This window comes from Neofelis nebulosa, chromosome 8, assembly GCF_028018385.1.
Source record: "Neofelis nebulosa isolate mNeoNeb1 chromosome 8, mNeoNeb1.pri, whole genome shotgun sequence".
NCBI lineage: Eukaryota > Metazoa > Chordata > Mammalia > Carnivora > Felidae > Neofelis > Neofelis nebulosa.
Window position 1 is genome coordinate 111,022,659 of NC_080789.1, and position 20,073 is coordinate 111,042,731.

A 20,073-nucleotide genomic window follows, 5' to 3' on the forward strand; every position below is an offset into this window, starting at 1 on the left:
TATATTTGAATGTGTGTTTTCAGTTGACAGTTTAGTGTCAGAAGAAGAGGCACCGGCCGTGTATGCACAGTGTGGGAGAAGCACAAAGCTGAGTGTATAGCAGGCATTAACGATGAATGATGGCTATCATTTCGTGACAAACTGTATCATAAACAACTGAGCCATTCCTGAATCTAGAATTCAATAAAGTATGGCTTTACATTCTAACTACAACTTAATTTTCAATGCCAATGCAATTAGCAAGCTTTGGGACCAGCTTTTTGTAAAAAAAATCTAAGGCGAGAGTAGTTGCTGCTGAGGGTAAGAACATGAAATAGATAACAAAGACCCTTACTTTTTTCTTTCCATATTTTCTTATTTTTTTTTCAATGTTTCCTCATAATTCCCATCAAAACTTCTTTGCTTTCACACAGTGAAAAGTTGATATATCAAGAATTTGTTCCTCTCAGCATTTTATTTTCTGGTCATTATATAATTAGATGTGGAAAATAAACCTAAACACACATATGCATACAACCTAGCTCTAGGGGAAAACATTTCTACTGATAAGTCTTGTACTTTAACCTGGCTTTTATTTTTTATACCAAAGGCCCTCTTGATTTTGGCATTATCAAATGGCAGAAGATCTTCCCATTCAAAATGTTACCTCTCATTTGACAATTAACAAGATTTCCCAATGCTTCAGGATACTAGAATTAGAGTGTGTGTGTGTGTGTGTGTGTGTGTGTGTGTGTGTGTGTGTGTATTCAAGATTTGAAGAGCAAACTTTTAGGCTACAAAATATTCAAAGATAGCAAAATATGTGCTTTCAGTAAACACACATCAAGATACATAGCAGGAAAATTTATGATGAAATTAACTGAGTTTAGTCACATCTTTTGTTTTACTTAATTATTTTTAAATTTTTTTTAATGTTCATTTATTTTTGAGAGAGACAGAGAGAGACAGAGAACGATCAGGGGAGAAGCAGAGGGAGAGGGAGACACAGAATCCGAAGCAGGCTCCAGGCTCTGAGCTGTCAGCAAGAGCCCGACGCAGGGCTCAAACCCACAAGCCACGAGACAATGATCTGAGCCAAAGTTGGACTCTCAACTGACTGAGCCACCCAGGAGACCCTACCTAATTATTTTTTTAAAACTTATGGACATTTTCTAGCAAACATAGAAGTACAAAGAATTTTGTGTCATCTATTTTCCCTGCCCACTCATTCCCAAACTTTTTTTTTTTTTTTTTCTGTTTTTGGTCTGGAGTATTTCAAAGCAAATCCCAGATACATCTGGCTAATCATTTTTAAATAAAATGATAGGCCCCTCTGAAGGCCATTAGTAACTAATGAAGTTAAAATACCTTTGTATTTCCTACTAATTTTACTTTGGGGACCTAGGCTTTATTAATGTTTTCTTATGACACATGCAACTGGGGCATACAAGCTTGTATCTGTGGCCACACTGCTGATCACAATGAAGAGTTCACACTGGTCCACGAAGACTGATTGGGACTCAAGCATAATTAAAAGTGTTTTTATTTTAGATTATATGCATACTGATTTTCCTCTTTTAAGTCATCAAACATTAGTTTGATAAAATTATCTAAACTGAATTAAAATTGAACAGTAGATTATATAATCAATTAAATTCTACTTCAATGTCTGTTATTAAGTGATTCAAGCCTGCTAGCATATTATTGGTAGTAGTAATGGTGGGTAGAGGGTAGTTGTCCTAGTTGCTGTGAGAGTTAGCTTTTTTTTTTTTTTTTTTTTTACTTCTAAAGTGTCAGGTAAGCTATACCCCATAATTAAGTAGCTCACTCTATACACAGGTTGAATGTTGAGCACATTGACCTTACATAAAGAGTATGTCTAGAGTGTAATTCATTAATGCACTAAATATTGCTCTACTAAGGTGGTTTTAGTGGTTATACAAATGTCTCTGTGTACATCCTTATACAGTCATGGTATTTGGTTTCAAATCCGTATTAACCTAAGTATGGTTTCCCCATCTCCAACTTACCATACATCACAGTAACCAGTATGATATATCAACTAGTCTAGGCATTAAGTTCTTTAAAATTCCTGTATTTAAAAAATCTGTGACTTCTACTCATTGCCATTGAGCACTCCTCCCCTAGAGCTACTAATATCATAGGAGTAAGGAAAAGATTATGTGTGGGATGAAAATTTGAGGATTTTGGTAAAAAAATAATATTTAATTTAAAAAAGTAGTACTTTCAAGTCTTCATAATAAATGAAGAAGAGAAAGATAAATAAGGGTGGAAAACTAAAAAAAAGAGTTCATAACCAAAAGAGGAAGGAATAAAATTTACTTAAATTAAGATTTCATCTGACTTCTTTCTACTTGATACTAACATCTTTACAGTCCTAAACTTGTATGTAGGAGCCAATTCAAACACATAAACATGTAAATGTTTAATTATAATTTAAAACCATCTTTATTCCAAATTGCAAAAAAAAAAAATGTAAATAACTTCACTGAATTAATTTTAAAAAAGAACAGCAGACCCTAAGTCAGTGAATTCTGACTTAAATTTAAAAAGTGATGGGGCGCCTGGGTGGCTCAGTCAGTTGAGTGTCCGACTTCGGCTCAGGTCATGATCTCATGGTCTGTGAGTTCGAGCCCCACGTCGGGCTCTGTGCTGACAGATCAGAGCCTGGAGCTTGTTTCAGATTCTGTCTCCCTCTCTCTCTGCCCCTCCCCCGTTCATGCTCTGTCTCTCTCTGTCTCAAAAATAAATAATAAAACATTAAAAAATTTAAAATAAATAAATAAATAAATAAAAAGTGAGCATAGAACAGAACCTGTGAGTACTTGTGCCTTGAAAGCCAAGAGGTGCATACAGCTAAAGAAAGACCAAAATAGCCTCATGCTGTAACAACAGCAACACCAAGATTAAAAAGTCAGATTTACATTAAGCAGATACCTTCTATGTTTGCTTTGAAAGATATCTTGGGAGAATTTAAGCAAAGTCACTACTAAGAATTATAAATGCAACTGCATTTACTTTAGAATGTATGCACCTAACATGCAAATTCCTTTTATGAGGGAATGGAATTGGTGTTTACTCACAGGAGAGGTCTCCTGAGAATTCTAAATTCTTTTAGGCAGCCCAAAAAGTTCACATAGATCTCTTTTTATAATTGATTTTGGACTGAGCCACTTACCTTTAATGTGTAAGAATTCCAGTAAGGATGAGTTAATACAGACACATTTTAATAAGGTTCATCATAAAATAGAGTAGGAGCAAGCGGAGACAAGGGACATTTAGGAAAAAAAAAAAAAAATCTTGGGTGATAGTCCTTAATTGGTAAGAGAAGAGGTCAGGTATAGCAGAGTAAGGGATTAGAAAACAAAAACCCAAAACAAACAAAAAACCCTTTTTCATTAGAGAAAATTTAATGAATTAAGAAACTGCAAACTTAAATGTCTTTAGTTGCTTTTACTCGATATATGTGTATGACTCTCATTTAATGGAGATCTTAAATGTCTTAGGCACAAGTAACATTCTTTGCTGATTCTGAGATTATCTGAACTGCTATCTTTCAGAAATATTCTCTTGAGACATACAAGATTTTCTTTGACCAGAATGACTTAATTGGCATACAACGAACCTATCACTAAGATCTGTACTTCCAGTAAAGATTTTGCAAGTGTAGCTCTTTTACGTGGTGTTGCAATAATGAATCCCTGCCTATTTAGAGTTATTTTTACTATTCCCTGGGAGTAGCCTATTCTAACTTTCACTTCTTAGTTTCTGTGATTAAAAAAATAAGTTGAAACAGTAAGGCCTACTTCTGTCATATAGCTAACTTTCAATTATTAAAAATATAACTGATTATATATGGGAAAGCCTGAGTACACTCATTTATATTTTATTTCTTCAACTTTGACACACAAAGTCCTTTAGTTTATTTCTTTTTGTTTTTAACCCCAACTTCCTCATTATACCAAATTAAAAATAAGCAATCTAAAATAATAATCTTTGAGGGAGCCTGGGTGGTTCAGTTGGTTAAGCGACCAACTCTTGATTTCAGTTTAGGTCATGATCGCAGGGTCGTGGGATAAAGCCCCATGTCGGGCCCCACACTGGGTATGGAGCCTGCTTAAGATTTTCTCTTTTTCTCTCTCTTTCTCTCTGCCTCTCCCCTGCTCATGCGCCTGCTCTCTCTCTCTCTCTCTCTCAAAATAAATAAGCATTAAAAAAAATGATAATCTTTGAAAAAATAAACAAAGTTGGGGGAAAGTCATCCACGAATAAAAGTTGAAGAAAGAATTAAACCTAAAAAAAACACATTTTACAGTAAAACCTTATGAAAGGGTCTCGAAAACAGATATCCAGAAGAATCTCCAAAAATTCTAGTAAAATAAACTCCTCTAGTCTAAAAACCAGTAATTGTTTCTATTTCTAGATATCCAGGAACAACGTGAAAGCATTAATATCTGTTAAGTTATTCCTACTAAGAAATACAATTAATTAAAATGGATCTTGTCTAGATGTAAATATACATTTACCCTCCAATTAAAGCAAATGTCTTCTAAAAACTTTAAATGTTAGTATTCACCTTTCAGAAGAAACAATTATAAACCTAAGCAAGTGTCGCTAAGTGTTTAACAGATGCATTTTTAACAAAGTTAGTGTCACTTTTCATGAACCAATAAAACTGGTAATTTTTACCTGCAGACAGCACATACAGAACAACCACAGCTTTTAATTAAAATAACTACCAGGATCTAGTGTATGGGTCCAAATTAAAGAAACCTCAATAAAAGATAGTGCATGACTTCTAATGTGGCAAACAGATAAACGTCCGACTTCTAAACTTTTGACTTGCTATTCTCCTGACTTGACCACCCCACACCCACACTGACGTTTCACACAAAGCCCCTGCTGCAGGCACACACACTCAGAGCACAAGAAATAAAGGCTCTGTTGTTAGCTGGAGGGAAAAGTTTAATGACCATGTAGGAGACACTGCCATAGCTACCTTACAGCTCTGTTTTGTGTCAAAAGTAGCATGTCTGGCTTTCTCCCACTTTTACCTGTTATTTCCTTTTGCCCAGAGTTTGACAATTTTGTATTATTCCCAATTCAAAAACCCTGAGATGGGGAAATAAAGCTTCTCTCTCTGATCCAGTTAGTGAATGGCAGGACCCAGTGCCTCCTCCACATCATCTGTAGCCTCAAAATTCTCTCAGCCCAATGTTTTCACAATTTCAGATTTTCAGCTAATAAACTAGGCAAAATAAACTACAGCACCCCCCTCTGTATCACTTGTAAAGAGATCACCACTTCTATAAACTCTGAAGCAGCACTGGGAAATGCCAGGAAATATTTAAGGTGACAGCATCTTAGATCGTTCCCCAAACTTTAAGATGTCTTAGCATTATTTTATCAGTGATTTCCAACCTTTTTCCTGCCACATCACAAATAGAAACTGATAGTATGTACACAGCCCACTGCTCAAGGCCAGATCTGAATAGCCAGGAGTCTCCAGCAGCTCCAAGCCCTGGTGGGCCACGCTTGGGGATGGAGGCATGAGGCGCTCACACTCCCGTACCTGTGTGCTACACTGCAGAGGCATACCAGTTGGCAAATTCTGACTTACAGTTCTAAAACTCCCACCATATATTCCCACTGGGCCAGACAAAAAGGCATTTAAATCAGAGAAGTAATACAAGAAAAATAACAGTTAAAACCTCAAGGTGTAACTCTTTACAGAGACAGTGGGGAGTTTCCTTTTCCTAATATTGACTTTGGACATGTCCACTCAGCACCCTATAGAGGCTGTGGACAAATTATACCCCAATTCTGCTAGGTATCATGGTACGAGCTACCTGAAGAACCAGAATTACCAAGGGAGATTTAGTTTAATATTGCAAATCTGCCACCACCAAAAGAAAAACCTCTAAAAAAACTAGTGACTACATAAGATCTGTTCACATATTAAGGATTATAGTTTAACAGCCACATCTTAAGATTTGAGAATTTTTCTAGGTATTACTTTTTTTTAAAGGGAAAACAGAAGACATATGTAAAATCTTACCATCATATTTAAACCAACATAGTACTTATTACCACACATATTCCATTACCTAAGTAGCTTTTTTTAAAGATGGGTTTTTTTTTTCTGTCCTTTTTCTGGCTTTTCTTCCCCCTTTTTTCTTTTCTTCCTAGCTCTTGTTTTTTTACTAAAGCATTTTTATGTATATCAAATGTACTTGATTTGGGAAAAAATTAGTGCTTTAATTAGAGCAAAAAGCACAGAATTAACAGCCCATTAAAATGCACAAGACTAAATGTGAATGTATCTGTTTATTTACAGCTTTTGATGTTTAAAATTTCAAATAAAATGATCTGTCCAATGGCTGCAGTTTTTAAAAATAAATCATTTTTCCATTCTCTTCTAGAAAAAGCTGCAGCACAAATTAACAAAGAGTAGTGAAAACATAATTACATTTAAAACATAATTTAGAAAACATTATGTACCTCTTTTAGATTAGGAAGCATAATATTGTAATTGTTGGTAACAAAAGCCAACAAGAATGAAATACAGACATTTATAGCTTATGTTCACATGCATCTTATAAAGACAACAAAAAACAGATAAGTTTTAAACTTTTACTAGACATGAATATAAACATATAAATAGGCAAACCCTCCCTTTATTTTCACCCAAAAGTTTTCTTCTATATTCAGTCAAAAAATTTTGACTTTTCAAAAGTATATGACAGCTGTCAGTACAAATCTCTCCCTTCTTTAACATTTACTTTTAATTCTATGATACATAGTTTGGATATTATGATGCATTTTAAAATGGAACAGTTTAATGCCGAACCCAAGTTGCTTCAATGTAACTAGAGAAGACTTAAAGCTAGCACTGTACCATATCGAATGCAGCATACATACTGTATTGCCCCGTGCTAGTCTGATATATGCTAGTCGGTACTGCCATGGTAGTGATGTTAGGTGGCGTTCCTTCTTCCTCTGATTTTTCTTCTTCAATCTTGGGAACACCAGGCACATCAGAGGAAAGTTCATTCAGTATTTTTCTAAAACATAATTAAACAACAGAAATAATTAAGATATTTGAATGAGGTTTAAAACAAAAAAGCTATAATGGACTAACTGCTTTGATATAAAATTATTCTCCTTTTTTGGAAAAAGTATCATTACAGGGGCGCCTGAATGGCTCAGTCGGTTGAACGTCCGACTTCAGTTCAGGCCATGATCTTGCGGTTTGTGGGTTTGAGCCCCGTATCGGACTCTGTGCTGACAGCTCAGAGCCTGGAGCCTGCTTTGATTCTATGTCTTCCTCTCTCTCCGCCCCTCCCCTGCTTGCACTCTCTCTCTAAAATAAATAAACATTAAAAAAAAATTTGTTTTAAGTATCATTACAGTAGGAGACTTACCTATAAGAGGGTCTTCGTGAAAGGATTTCTCTACGTTTATGAGAATCAATTACACCTTCTGAATCTGCAGACTCATCTGTCTCTGCAATTGTTGCTACCTATAATACAAAAGTTTCTGAAATGCATCAGAAAATATATGACCTCCTTCAATCAAAAAATGGTGCTGAAGGGTCTGTGTGTGCAGTACTAAACCAGCTGCTGGCAAAGCATCCAGCAACAGAACACACAGAACCTACACTAAAGCAGCTCACACCTGGCATTAGGAAAAGGAGCACAGACATACACATTTCAGTTGTAGAGCAGGTATGTGTGGAAAGGAATGGGACAGATAATAAATAGTACAGAAATGCAAATGAAAGTCATTGGAATGGCAGGTGAGGCTTCACAGGAAAGGACTAAATATAAGATACGTAAGACCTAAGATCTCAACCTTGAACATACTCTTACAAATCCAACGGGGGATTGAGAGGCAAAATAAAGCATCTCTACCTCACTGCCCTCTTCACAATACCACAGCTGACTTGAGCTAGGTCTTCAAGTTAGACATCAGATAGGTTCAAAGAAGCAAATAAAAAAGTAAAGGGGTGCCCGAGCGGCTCAATTGGTTGAGCGTCCGACTCTTGGTTTCATTCAGGTCAGGTCATAATCTCCCAGTTCATGGGTTCAAGCCCTGCACTGGGCTCTTCACTGACAGTGTGGGGCCTGAGTGGAATTCTGTCTCTCTCTGCACCTCCCCTGCTCACTCGCTCTCTCTCTCTCTCTCTCTCTCTCAGAGTAAATAAACATTAAAAAAAAGAAATACTAAAAAAAATAAAGAAGCCTGATTAAAGTTAAGATTTATATTTCAAGAAGGTTGGAGCTTGATGGTGGTAACTCCTGAAAGTCAAAATAAGGAATTTCTCCTTAAAAGAAAGGTCAGAGTTTTAAGTAAGGTTTCATTTTTCAAGTCACATGATAATAACATGATTATAAGGAAAGGGTGAAAACTAAAATAACGAATCTCTACAACATGACAGTTCTCAATATATTTAGCCAATTCAGGGCATAGGGTAGTTCTGAGTTTATAAAACTCACTTTCCTTATTGTTATAATTATATGAAAATTTGATTTGGGCAAAATCAAAAGAACTTATTAACATGTCAACAATATGAGCAGGAATATATACTTCCCAAGGCACACTGATGTACATCTATGTTCACCTACACATACAATCTTATGCATCTCTGGTCATAGGCACTCCACACATAAGCACACATACCAATAGAACTTAGAAAAAATGTTGTTGCAATCAACAATCATGTATCACCACCAAACATTTACCACATTATACTGGGCTTTCACACATCTCTCATATAATTATAACTAACCCCTTATGTGAGGTAGGATACTATTTTAACCATTTTAGAAAGGTGAAGCCGAAGTTCATGTACAGACATTAAGTGACTTGACCACTGTTCAACAAGTAGGAATTCTAAGACAAGATCCACTGGCACTTACCTCTACCAAGACAATTAAATCATCCACATAACAAAATCCAAAAAAGCTTACTGAATATAAGATAATACTTTCTTCCAACAGCAGCCAAGTTAAAACTAGAGTAGAAATACCTGCACCCCAACAGAAGTCATAATTCAAAAAGGAGAGTGGAAAGACTTCCTTGTTTTATAATTACAGTCAGAAAGATTCAGAAAGTCTTGGAATCAAGGGTCATTATGGAAAAGAACAAAAAAAAAAAAGACTGCTAAGAATGACTCTTACTCTTTTGAAAAGATACCTGTGTAGGAAAGATAGCTAAGCTTTTAATGAATGTGGATTTATTACTTCAAATATAATTTTGCAAACTGTTTCATTATTCTGCAATAAGCTGTACTCAAATATGCAAGGGATGAGATTAAGTATGCATATCTATGTTTTCCTCAAGATCTTTCTGTCATCAACTATGTTCAAGTAAATTTCAACATTTAAAGGATAATTACTGAAGTAAAAAAGGAACAGAAATAAATTCAATAACCAAGAAAGTATGCTTTTAAAAAATGCATACTTGAGGTGCCTGGGTGGCTGAGTCAGTTAAGTGTCCAACTTCAGCTCAGGTCATGATTTCATGGTTCATGGGTTTGAGCCCTTTGTCAGGCTCTGTGCTGACAGCTCCAAGCCTGGAGCCTGGTTCAGATTCTGTGTCTCCCTCTCTCTCTTCCCCTCCCCCACTCATGCGTGTGTGCTCTCTCTCTCTCAAAAAAAAAATAAACATTAAAAAAATTAAAAAATTAAATTAAAAATGCATATTTACTCACAATTATCAGAATGGCTGAAATCAACAACACAAGAAACACCAACATCCTTCTTGGTGAGGATGTGGAGAAAAAGGAACCCTCATGTGCTGTTAGTAAGAATACAGACTGATGCAGCCACTGTGGAAGACAGTATGGAGGTTCCTCAAAAAGTTAAAAACCCTATAATCCAGGAATTGCACTATTGGATATTTACCCAAAGAATACAAAAACATTAATTCAAAGGGATACATGTACTCCTATGTAGCATTATTTACAATACCCAAATTATGGAAGCAGCCCAAATGTCTATTAACTGATGAATGGATAAATATATATATATATAATGGAATATTACTTAGCCATAAAAAAGAATGAAATCTTGCCATTTATAACAACGTGGATGGAGCTAGAGAGTATAATGGAAAGCAAAATAAGTGAGTCAGAGAAAAACAAATGATTGATTTGAAAGACCATGTAATTTCATTCATATGCAGAATTTAAGAAACAAAACAAACAAGCAAAGGGAAAAAAAGAGAGAGAGAGACAAACTAAGAAACAGACTCAGAGTACACACTGATGTTGGTTACCAGAGGAGAGGGGGAGTGGGGGGATGAGTGAAATAGCTAGAGGGGATTAAGGAGTGTGCTTATGATAAGCATCAGGTGATATATGCAAGTGTCAGATCACTCTATTGTACATCTAAAACTAAAATTACACTGTTAACTGCAATTAAAATAAAAACTTGGGGCACCTGGGTGGCTCAGTCATTTGAGCATCCAACTTTGGTTCAGGTCATAACCTCATGGTTTGTGAGTTCAAGCCCCTAATCGGACTCTGTGCTGACAGCTCAGAGCCTGGAGCCTGCTTCAGATTCTGTGTCTCCCTCTCTCTCTGCCCCTCCCCCATTCACATTATCTCTCTAAAAAATAAATAAACATTAAAAACATTTTTTTAAATAAAAACTTTAAAAAATGCATACTTAATTTATATCTATTGATGCAAAAAATGTTTTAGGTTCAAGAAATGTTAAGGATTTGTGACCAACTTTGATAATAATAAATAATAAAATAGATCTCCAGATCATAACCACAATAATCCTGTCTACAAAAACCAAGGTTTCATCTGAGTGGGGTTCGTGATGTAGAAGTCTAACACCAAGGTGACAATAATATCCTATGTTTCCTACAAATTACACATATTAAAGATAAACTTAAATTTCCACCTACCTACTAATGTGAGTATTCATGAAAACAGCCAATACTATAATCTTTACTGTGTTTATCAGACATCTTTGCCAAAGAATCCTCAAAATATTTTTAAGCACCACTGGAGAGCTTTGCTAAATAAATCTGTGTTTGAGTATAGAGCAACAACTCAAAGAATTACTCATCTGACAATTACTCATTCTGCAAATTGAGAGCTAACAACCAAACTGCAAATCTTTGGTCAAATCTATGTATCTCACAGGGCACAACACACTCCACATAGGAAAGGGAAATTCCTCCAAACTTCTAATAAAAAGATTTGAGCATAAAAGCTACACAAAGAAAAAAAAAGATGATAAATGAATTCGTAAAAGGGAAAAGAAAAAAAAAAACTGAAGAAAGTCAAAGACCAATCATCCAGGAAGGAAGCTAACCTGAACAGTTTGTATTTGTGGTGACTGAATAACCGATGGCTGTGGTGTCTGAATTACTCCCTGGACATGCACAGTTTGGCCCGAAGGTAACTGCACTAGAGTTACAGCTGGGGAGCCTCTTCCGGTGCCTGATCCAGCTACAGAAACCTGCAAAAACGATCATCATTGAGGATTAAGACTGGATCATTTTCTGTTCTTTTTGTTTCTGTTTTTGTTTTTGTTTTTTTTAAAGAAATACCAATCACTATTAGGACTGGCCAATTCTTCCTTTCTTTCTTCTGCTTCTAAGAAACGATGAGCGTGCTGGGGTACTTACCATTAGGAGGCGGTTACTGTGCTGGAACAGTCATTCTCTGATGTGATAGATATTAAAGAACCCATGCTCCTCACTTTCAGTTCCCATGCTTCACTGGCTAAGAATGTTCCAAGCGCAAAGTTCTAAAGCAGTTAAACTACCTCACTACAACCTCAAGACTACCAACAGTGAATCCTTATTTTGGCCAGAGTATAAACTACCTAACTTCCTAAGAGAAATTAGAGACAGAACTTAAATGCGGTGAATTATTTTTTAATAAATGAAACGTTTGCCACATTCTAGTATTACTCCAGATGCAAGTTAATGCCTTGTCTCTATGTTAATGGAAATCAGTTACTGTTATCCCCCCATAATCACAAAAAAAGCACAGGCCAGAGGAATTCCAAGACCCCTCATGCCCTTAGTGTGTGTGATCCAGAGAAAGTACATGCCTTGGAGCTGGTATGGCCCTCTTACAGATTCCCTCCCTGCTAGCTCGAGCATCTAGAGAAGAGGGCCAGAACCATCATTCAGCTTGCACAGAGTACAGCCATCTCCCAGCACCCCTGAGTGCTTTCAACAGAGACCTGTACCAGCAAAACACAATACCTCCACTCCCCTGGATTTAAAACCTGCTAAGTTTCCTACTGAGTAAACAACCCAATCCTATAGGCCAATGTAATCTTAGAAACTTTGCCTCCTTTTACTGTTTCACTACTCATTATAACTTACTCAAGAACCAAAGACTTTGGATATGAAATAAGTGAAATAAGCTACCAGCTTCTATCATGAATGGTAGTAGAACCACAAGATCTAAAACAAACTTTGAAGGAAGTCTCTGTGTAGTGCCTCACATTAAGAAACACCAATCTACTTTCCAATCTACTTATACTTTAAAGCAATTACTAAAAACTGGGTTTATAACAAATAACAAGATTTATTTACAAGATCATTTCCTTAGAAAGCAAACTTCTTCGGTAACCTGGAAGTAAAAATCGTTCATCCATGCAAGAGAACCTAAGTGGTAAGCATTGTACTGGGCGCACTAGGGTATAAAGTAGAATTGACAAAACTAACACCTAAGAAACAATAGCATGCCAAACAGTATAGAACTAATTGCTCCATTGTACAGGTCATGAAAGTCAAGGAGTACAGAATAGAAAGATCAGCATGGGCCTGAACAGTAAGTAGAGGCTTTGTGTAGAAGCCACAACTTGAGCCAGGCCCTGATATGAGCTTACATAACCAACAGAAAAGGGCAGAGACACCCAAAATGTAGCCCACAGAGCAAATTCAGCCCACCTGCCCTTGCAGTATTATTGCCTATGTTAGATTTTGGGGGAAAGAAAAAGATCATGCCATAATAGAATCGATAAATTTAATAACTAGAAGTTAAAAAAAAAAAGGGGGAGGATTTGTTTTACAAATGACAAACCAGCACAAAAGACAAAGCTGTACGAATAATAAAAGGGCATCCACCCCTTTGTGGGCCAGTTACCAAAAGGTATTCTTTTCACTACACAAATAATTCTCAAACTTTTTAGTCTCTCAGGACACCTTTATACTCTTAAAAATTACTGACGACTCAAAAAGCTTTTGTTTATGTGATTTATATCCAGTAGGGTGCTGTCAACATTTGTCAATCAGTTTTTGGGAAAGGAGAACCTTGATTTGAAAGGTTTGCTGATTTCCATAATGTAAAAACTCCTACTGTGGCAGATTTCAAGTTACCAATGGATGACACTGAACATAAAGTTGGAAAAAGATGCACATAAGTGGCTCTCACAAGTCAGCTCCAGCATACCATTGGTTATGTGCATTGATATTTATCATACTAGAAATGAAAACTGAAACATTTTTACATTTTAAAAATAACAATTCCATTACATGCTAACATAAATAGCATTTTATTAAAAATAATTACATTTCCAAAACAAAATATTAGTGACAAGACTATCAATGCTTTACTTTTTTATAAATTCTTTTAATGTCTGGTTTAATTTAAATCAGCTGAATTCTCATACCTACTTCTGCACTGAATCTGTTGCAATATGTTATTTTAGTCAATACCTGAAGAAAATCTGGACCTCACACAGACATATCATTGGAAAAGGAAGAGTAATATAATAGCTTTTTCAAAATATGTGGATAGTGTTCTTTGTTACTACACCAAAACTCAACAGGTGGTTGCTTCACATAAAGATTAGTTGCAATGTGGAATCTGGAACCATATCAGTTACATCCATGGACCAGTCTTATACTTTGAATGGATCCCATGCATGATTCTGTAACACCATGCAGTAGTTATCTGGAAAATATTGGCTCACTCAGTTAAGCAGATCTCCCAAATGCGGACACATTTCATGACACTTTATCAAAATCTCATTCATTAAAATCAACATCAATCTCATCAGAATACTATAAATACTGAAAAACTATCAAGTTCACAATGGTAGATGCAGGACTTCCAAAATTCAAACTGCTTAAAAAGCTTAAATTTTTTCACTGACAATAAACACTGTCAATTGTTTTCCTTGAAGTGACAAGCTTACTTCATTTGCTTTTAAGAAAACATTTTCCAAATGCTCAAGTTTGAATAGCATAGTTTGGCTATTGGCCATTCTTTTAAGAAAACTGATGTCCTATGGGAAAAAAACCCAGCTAGTTCATCTCGCCACTCAATTACTCAAGTGTTTTTCTTCAAGAACACCGTCAGTTTTTACTACACAGAAATGCTTTCAGTAAACATACCGATTTCCTAACACAGAATATAAAAATAACATGTACTCAAGGGTCAAGGTTTGATACAATGGGTAATATTTATTGCTTCACCAGGGCATTTTTAAGTGAAAGTGGTATTTTTTGAAAACTGCAAGAGAATGTCCATGAAGAACACAATGACTATTGGCATAGTTTGATGCCTCTGACTTGATTCATGCTAAGGTGCCAACAGCTTTACCCCTACCCTCTTCTATTTTTACACCCATCAGTGCAAGTATCAATATAGAGAAAAAGGAAAAGAAGCCTTAGCATTATTATGAAAATACTTTAGTCCTCCTAAGCCTCCTGAAAGTCTCCTGGAGTCTCTCCTAGGGTTGTGCACACCACACTTTGAAAACTGCTGCTGTATCCCAATGTAGCTCTTGGCCCTGGCTCGCAGCGTAAAGAACTGAGCACCACAGCAGGCTGTGATATCAACTACACCACAGCAGCACAGCCGGAACCAATATATCCAGTAACCCTGATAGTTCAGATGTCAGACTGAGTAAAATAGAATATGAATTATACCCAAGGGTACTATAAGTATTACAGACTGGACCTGCAGATTGAGATGGCAGATCAGTCTTCTCAAAAGAATGGCCAATAGCCAAACAAATTATGCTATTCAAACTTGAGCTTTAGGAAAACATTTTCTTAAAAGCAAATGAAGTGAGCTTGTCACTTCAAGAAAAACAACCGACAGTGTTTATTGTCAGTGATAAAATTCAAGCTTTTAAGCAAAGTTTTAAATTTTTGAAATTCAGCTTCAAAGACATTAGATATTTTGAAGAATGAACAACTCAAGAAAGATTCATACAGGTTTGATAAATATAAATCATGTTCTAAGTTGCTTTACTTACCTTTCAAGTATAATTTTCAAGATTTTAAATTATTAAATAATCACTCTATCAAAGTGGCTTAGTGTCAAGAATACCTGCTGTGGAAAGAGGGCTAATACAAACTGTATTCCTAGAATTCTGGAGATGAGTTATAGGAATTCTATAACTACAGTGAAACTTCTCTATGTCCAAACTCTGGGCAGTGCAAAAGCTCACAGGTCAGCTCTTTTGTTAAACTGCTGAAATACACGTAGAGAACCAGCAGAAATGACATACCCTAGAGTTAGAATTAAGATATATCTTTGGGAAAAAAAAAACAAAAACAAAAACAGAAAAAACCCCTTAGATCTAGAGACATTCTATATTCAGACATTCTATTCCCGTTGATTTTACCAAAACTGATGTGACTAGTATTAGTCCTATCACTGAACTGGTAGAGTTAATAGGCTAAACCACTGTTATTCATTAAAAAACAAAACAAAACCTCATGTGGCTCCCTACATTTACATCTTAGTATTATCATTCTATTATACTGATCACATGGGCCCCAAGTGCAATATACAGCATCCTTGAAGTGGTGTATTGTACACAGGTGGCATAGAACGAACACTGGCAATGATTCAAGAACATGCATGGAAGTTCTAAACCCAAAAGTGGGTAAATAAAGAAGTATCTTTTTGTTTTGTGTCAGGTGGTAGATTCAGTTTTAGGTAGGCCAGGTTGAAAGCAATGGTAGGGCAACGAAGTGAAAATGCTAATAAGAAGAATTGTGTGACTGATGCCTTAGAGCCAAAAAAACAAAGATCTGAGCAACACTAAGAAAGAGCAATCTATTAAAAGTATTATAATTACTTTATTCATAATGTGCAAACAGAATTCTAAAGAAGCTCTGGAAAAAGAAGAGAATTAAGTCTTTCCTAAAAAGACATTGGTAAAGGGACATAAACTTTAGTTCATCTGAACTAAAATATGCATACTGCAGGTAGAAATAGAGAAACATTTCTTATAAATGTCAACTACTCATTCCAAGGCTAAATACACACAAAAAATCTCACAGAAACAAGTCATACTTATGAATTAACTCATTCTTTTATTCTCTTGACAAATACTTATTGGGAGCCTGCCATGTGGACCAGTCTAGACAGTGGAGATAGTGAAAAAGTTTCTGCTCTCCCAGATCAGGAGACAGAAAACAGATGAAGAGACAAATGTATCATTTTGGGTGGTGTTAAATTCTTCAAAGAAAAATGAAGCAGAGTAAGAGATCAGAGAGTGACAGGCAGGGGTAGTATGGAAGGAGGCTAATCAAAATATACCTGTTGTGGAAAGCTTCTCAGAGGAGGGAACAGTTGCTTTTATAAAAAGCTTAAATGAAGAGAGGGAGAAGGCCATAGGAAGATCTGTGAGTATATTCATCACATTCCAACAGTCATGTAGACAGCTCCTCAAAAAACAAAAAAATAAAATGGGTATATTTTATATTTCATATTTATATCTCTTTTTATGAGGCTCAAAAAGTGTGTAGAATGAACTCATAGTAGACATAATTTACCTTTTCTTCCAGATCCCCTGAATAATCCTCTTCTACTGGGTGCCTGAAACATAGATTATGCTGATGCCACCACATCCACCACCAACCCCACTAGACAGTAGTTGATCTGAAGTTAAACTGATGCAACCGACAGCCTTACTTGGCTTTGCAATAATAATTTAAAAATCCTTATAATGACACTCATAACTGGGAAAACCTCACAATGTTGTAACACAGCACTTGATTAGCACCTAGTGGACTACCTCCAATCCGTAGCCAGGTTCCCTTATGATGGGGTTTATGATGTCACAGTGCAGCTGCAAATGTCACAGAGCTATTGGGCCTGCATTCAAGACAGTTAATAAAGGGTGGGAAAAAATGTGAATTCACATCATAGCAGATCTCACTGTCACTTCTGCTCCTGAGAAATCAAATCTACACATTACCTATTTTAAGGACTACAATTAAAATCTACTAATACTCTAAGCAAGAAGATGGGAAACTATCTTGATTTCTGTGTATTAAAACAAGATTCTTAAAAGAGTCTGTTTCTTCTATGAGAAAAAAAGTGTTTACAGAATATTTCACATATTTTAAGGTTGGAATCAGGGAGATAATATTATAAAAGTGAACACCTGAATAAGATGCAAAATATTTCATTTTATTTTTTTAAAAGTTATTCTTGGGGCACTTGGGTGGCTCAGCTGGTTGAGAGTCCAACTTCGGCTCAGGTCATGATCTCACAACTCATGAGTTCAAGTCCCGTGACGGGCTCTGTGCTGACAGCTCAGAGCCTGGAGCCTGCTTCAGATTCTGTGTCTCCCTCTCTCTCTCTCTCTGCCCCTCCCCCACTCACTCTGTGTGTGTGTGTGTGTGTGTGTGTGTGTGTGTGTGTGTGTGTATCTCAAAAATAAATAAAAACATTAAAAAAATGAAAAGTTGTTCTTAATTGTACTAAATGAAGAAAACACAAAATGGAAAATATAGACTTCGTCTCATTTTTAGCGTCCTTCTTTCCTACAGAGTTTCTTTTCTTTTCTATTTTTAAGTGTGGCTAACAGACTGCAAAATTCAACACAGTTAAATTTTACTTAATTTTACCTTGGGAATTTCAAATATTTACTGATAACACACTTAGCACATAAGACTCAGATTTTTATATCTACTATGTTAAAATTCTAAAGAGAACTCCATGGGAATGCTGTTGTGTCACATGCTTTTATTGTGTAGGGGGCATAAACAGATACTATATGAAATCTATAACCTGAATACTATAAGAAGGGGGAAGTGGGTCACAGTTTCTGGTACTGCAAATATAAATGGCTGAATATTAAGTCTCTTTTAAAAAATGCTCCTCTTGGGGCTCCTGGATTGCCTAGTCAGTTAAGCATCTGACTCTTTGGTTTTGGCTCAGGTCATAATCTCATGGGTTTGTGGGATCAAGCCCTACATTGGGCTCTGCACTGACAGCACAGAGCCAGCTTGGGATTCTCTCTCTCCCTCTCTCTGCATCTCGCTCGTGCTCTTCTCAAAACAAATAAAAAATGAAATAAAATAAAAATAAAAACTAAAATTTTTTTTTAAATTCTCCTCTTGAAAGCAAAGCAAATATTGGAATCAAGTCATTCTCAATTATACAGAGTCTATTTTGATTATACATACATCAAATGGAGGATCATTTGAGCACAAATTAAAATTAGGGGTTCTTCAGCCTTTGAAAAACAATGTTCTAGCTGATTTGTTTTTCTCCTACCTGATCCTTATAGTATCTTGAACTTCCTATTTGTAACAGTTGGAACATCATTTTTTATGCTAACCAATATGAGATGTGCTTCATTAATCATACTATATTTTATTTTATTTTATTTTTTCAACGTTTTTTATTTATTTTTGGGACAGAGAGAGACAGAGCATGAACGGGGGAGGGGCAGAGAGAGAGGGAGACACAGAATCGGAAGCAGACTCCAGGCTCCGAGCCATCAGCCCAGAACCTGACGCGGGGCTTGAACTCACGGACCGCGAGATCGTGACCTGGCTGAAGTCGGACGCTTAACCGACTGCACCACCCAGGCGCCCCAATCATACTATATTTTAAAAGCACTATGAAAATGAGTATTATCTTAAAGAAGCCATAATTCTTTTAACTTGAGAACTTTTAAAAATCAATTTTATATTTGGTTTCAGTAAGACTGAAACTAAAACTGATCATAATTACATATTTGCCAGATGCAAATAAGCACACCTAATGAAGCTGCAGTGAAATCCTGAGCCCAAAATGGCATTTACCGAGCAGATATAAGAATCATAAATATTGAAACTACTCTTAACAATAATACAGATCATTTCTAATAACGAATAAAAAATGTATATGCCAAAAGCCAGAAACCACAGAACAAATGTTGAAAACCACTTATTAGTCAAACTTCAGGTTAATCTTTACTTCTGAGCAAAAAACTCTTTGTAAGAATGTCTATAAAGCAAATTGCAATTCACTTGAATTATTTTATTTTGTTTCTTCAAGCAATAACTTGGTGTAAGTTCCTAAAGAGTACTGAACTGGCAAAAAAACAAAAACAAAAGCAAATACAAAACCCCGTAAAAAAAGTAGTAACAGGGGCACCTAGCTGGCTTGGTTGGAAGAATGTGTGATTCCTGCTGTAAGTTCGAGGTTCACATTAGGTGTAGAGATTACTTCAAAAATAAACTTCTTTAAAAAATAGTAATAATAAACAAAATGTATATATATATATACACACATATATACATACACACATATATATATATACACACACACACACACATACACAAAGGAATATTATTCAGTCTTTAAATGGAAAAAAATCCTATCACATACTATGACACGGATGAACCTGGAGGACATAATGCTATGTGAAATAAGCCATTCACAAAAAGACAAATGCTGATCCATCCACTTACATGAAGTATCTAAAAGTAGTTAAATTCATAAAGACAGAAGGTAGAGTGGTGGTTACCAGGGGTGAAAGGAGAGGTAAAAGAAAGTTTGTATTTAATGGGTACAGACCTTTGGATTTACAAGATGAAAATATTCTGGAGATCTGTTTTACAACAATGTGAATATTCTTAACACCACTAAACTGTACACTTAAACTTGTTAAGACTGCAGATTCATGTATTTTTTTACCAAACACAAAAAATAATAAATAACTATGGCCCCATATTTGGTGGATATAGTAACTAACTAGCTTCTTGGCAGGAAAGCATTCAATAAATTGATTGTACCAAAGGCAATGGGACTGATTTCTTCATCATCTTATAAAATATAATTCTAAATCT

General features: G+C 35.8%; 1 protein-coding gene across 23 annotated transcripts in view; it reads right to left on the minus strand.

Moving 5' to 3' along the window:
• CREM (cAMP responsive element modulator) overlaps positions 1–20,073 on the minus strand; it is a 73,662-nt gene that overhangs the window by 24,086 nt on the left and 29,503 nt on the right. For 10 of the 23 annotated variants that reach the window (XM_058744307.1, XM_058744319.1, XM_058744304.1 and 7 more), the window contains 3 exons: positions 11,334–11,480; positions 7,425–7,522; positions 6,922–7,064 (listed from right to left, as the gene is read on the minus strand). In XM_058744307.1, coding sequence (XP_058600290.1) covers positions 6,922–7,064; positions 7,425–7,522; positions 11,334–11,480 — 388 coding nt within the window. Of the gene's footprint in view, positions 1–6,921; positions 7,065–7,424; positions 7,523–11,333; positions 11,481–11,649; positions 11,774–16,779; positions 17,016–20,073 lie in introns of those variants that run through there. The other 13 variants (XM_058744324.1, XM_058744326.1, XM_058744313.1 and 10 more) reach the window with 5 other exon arrangements.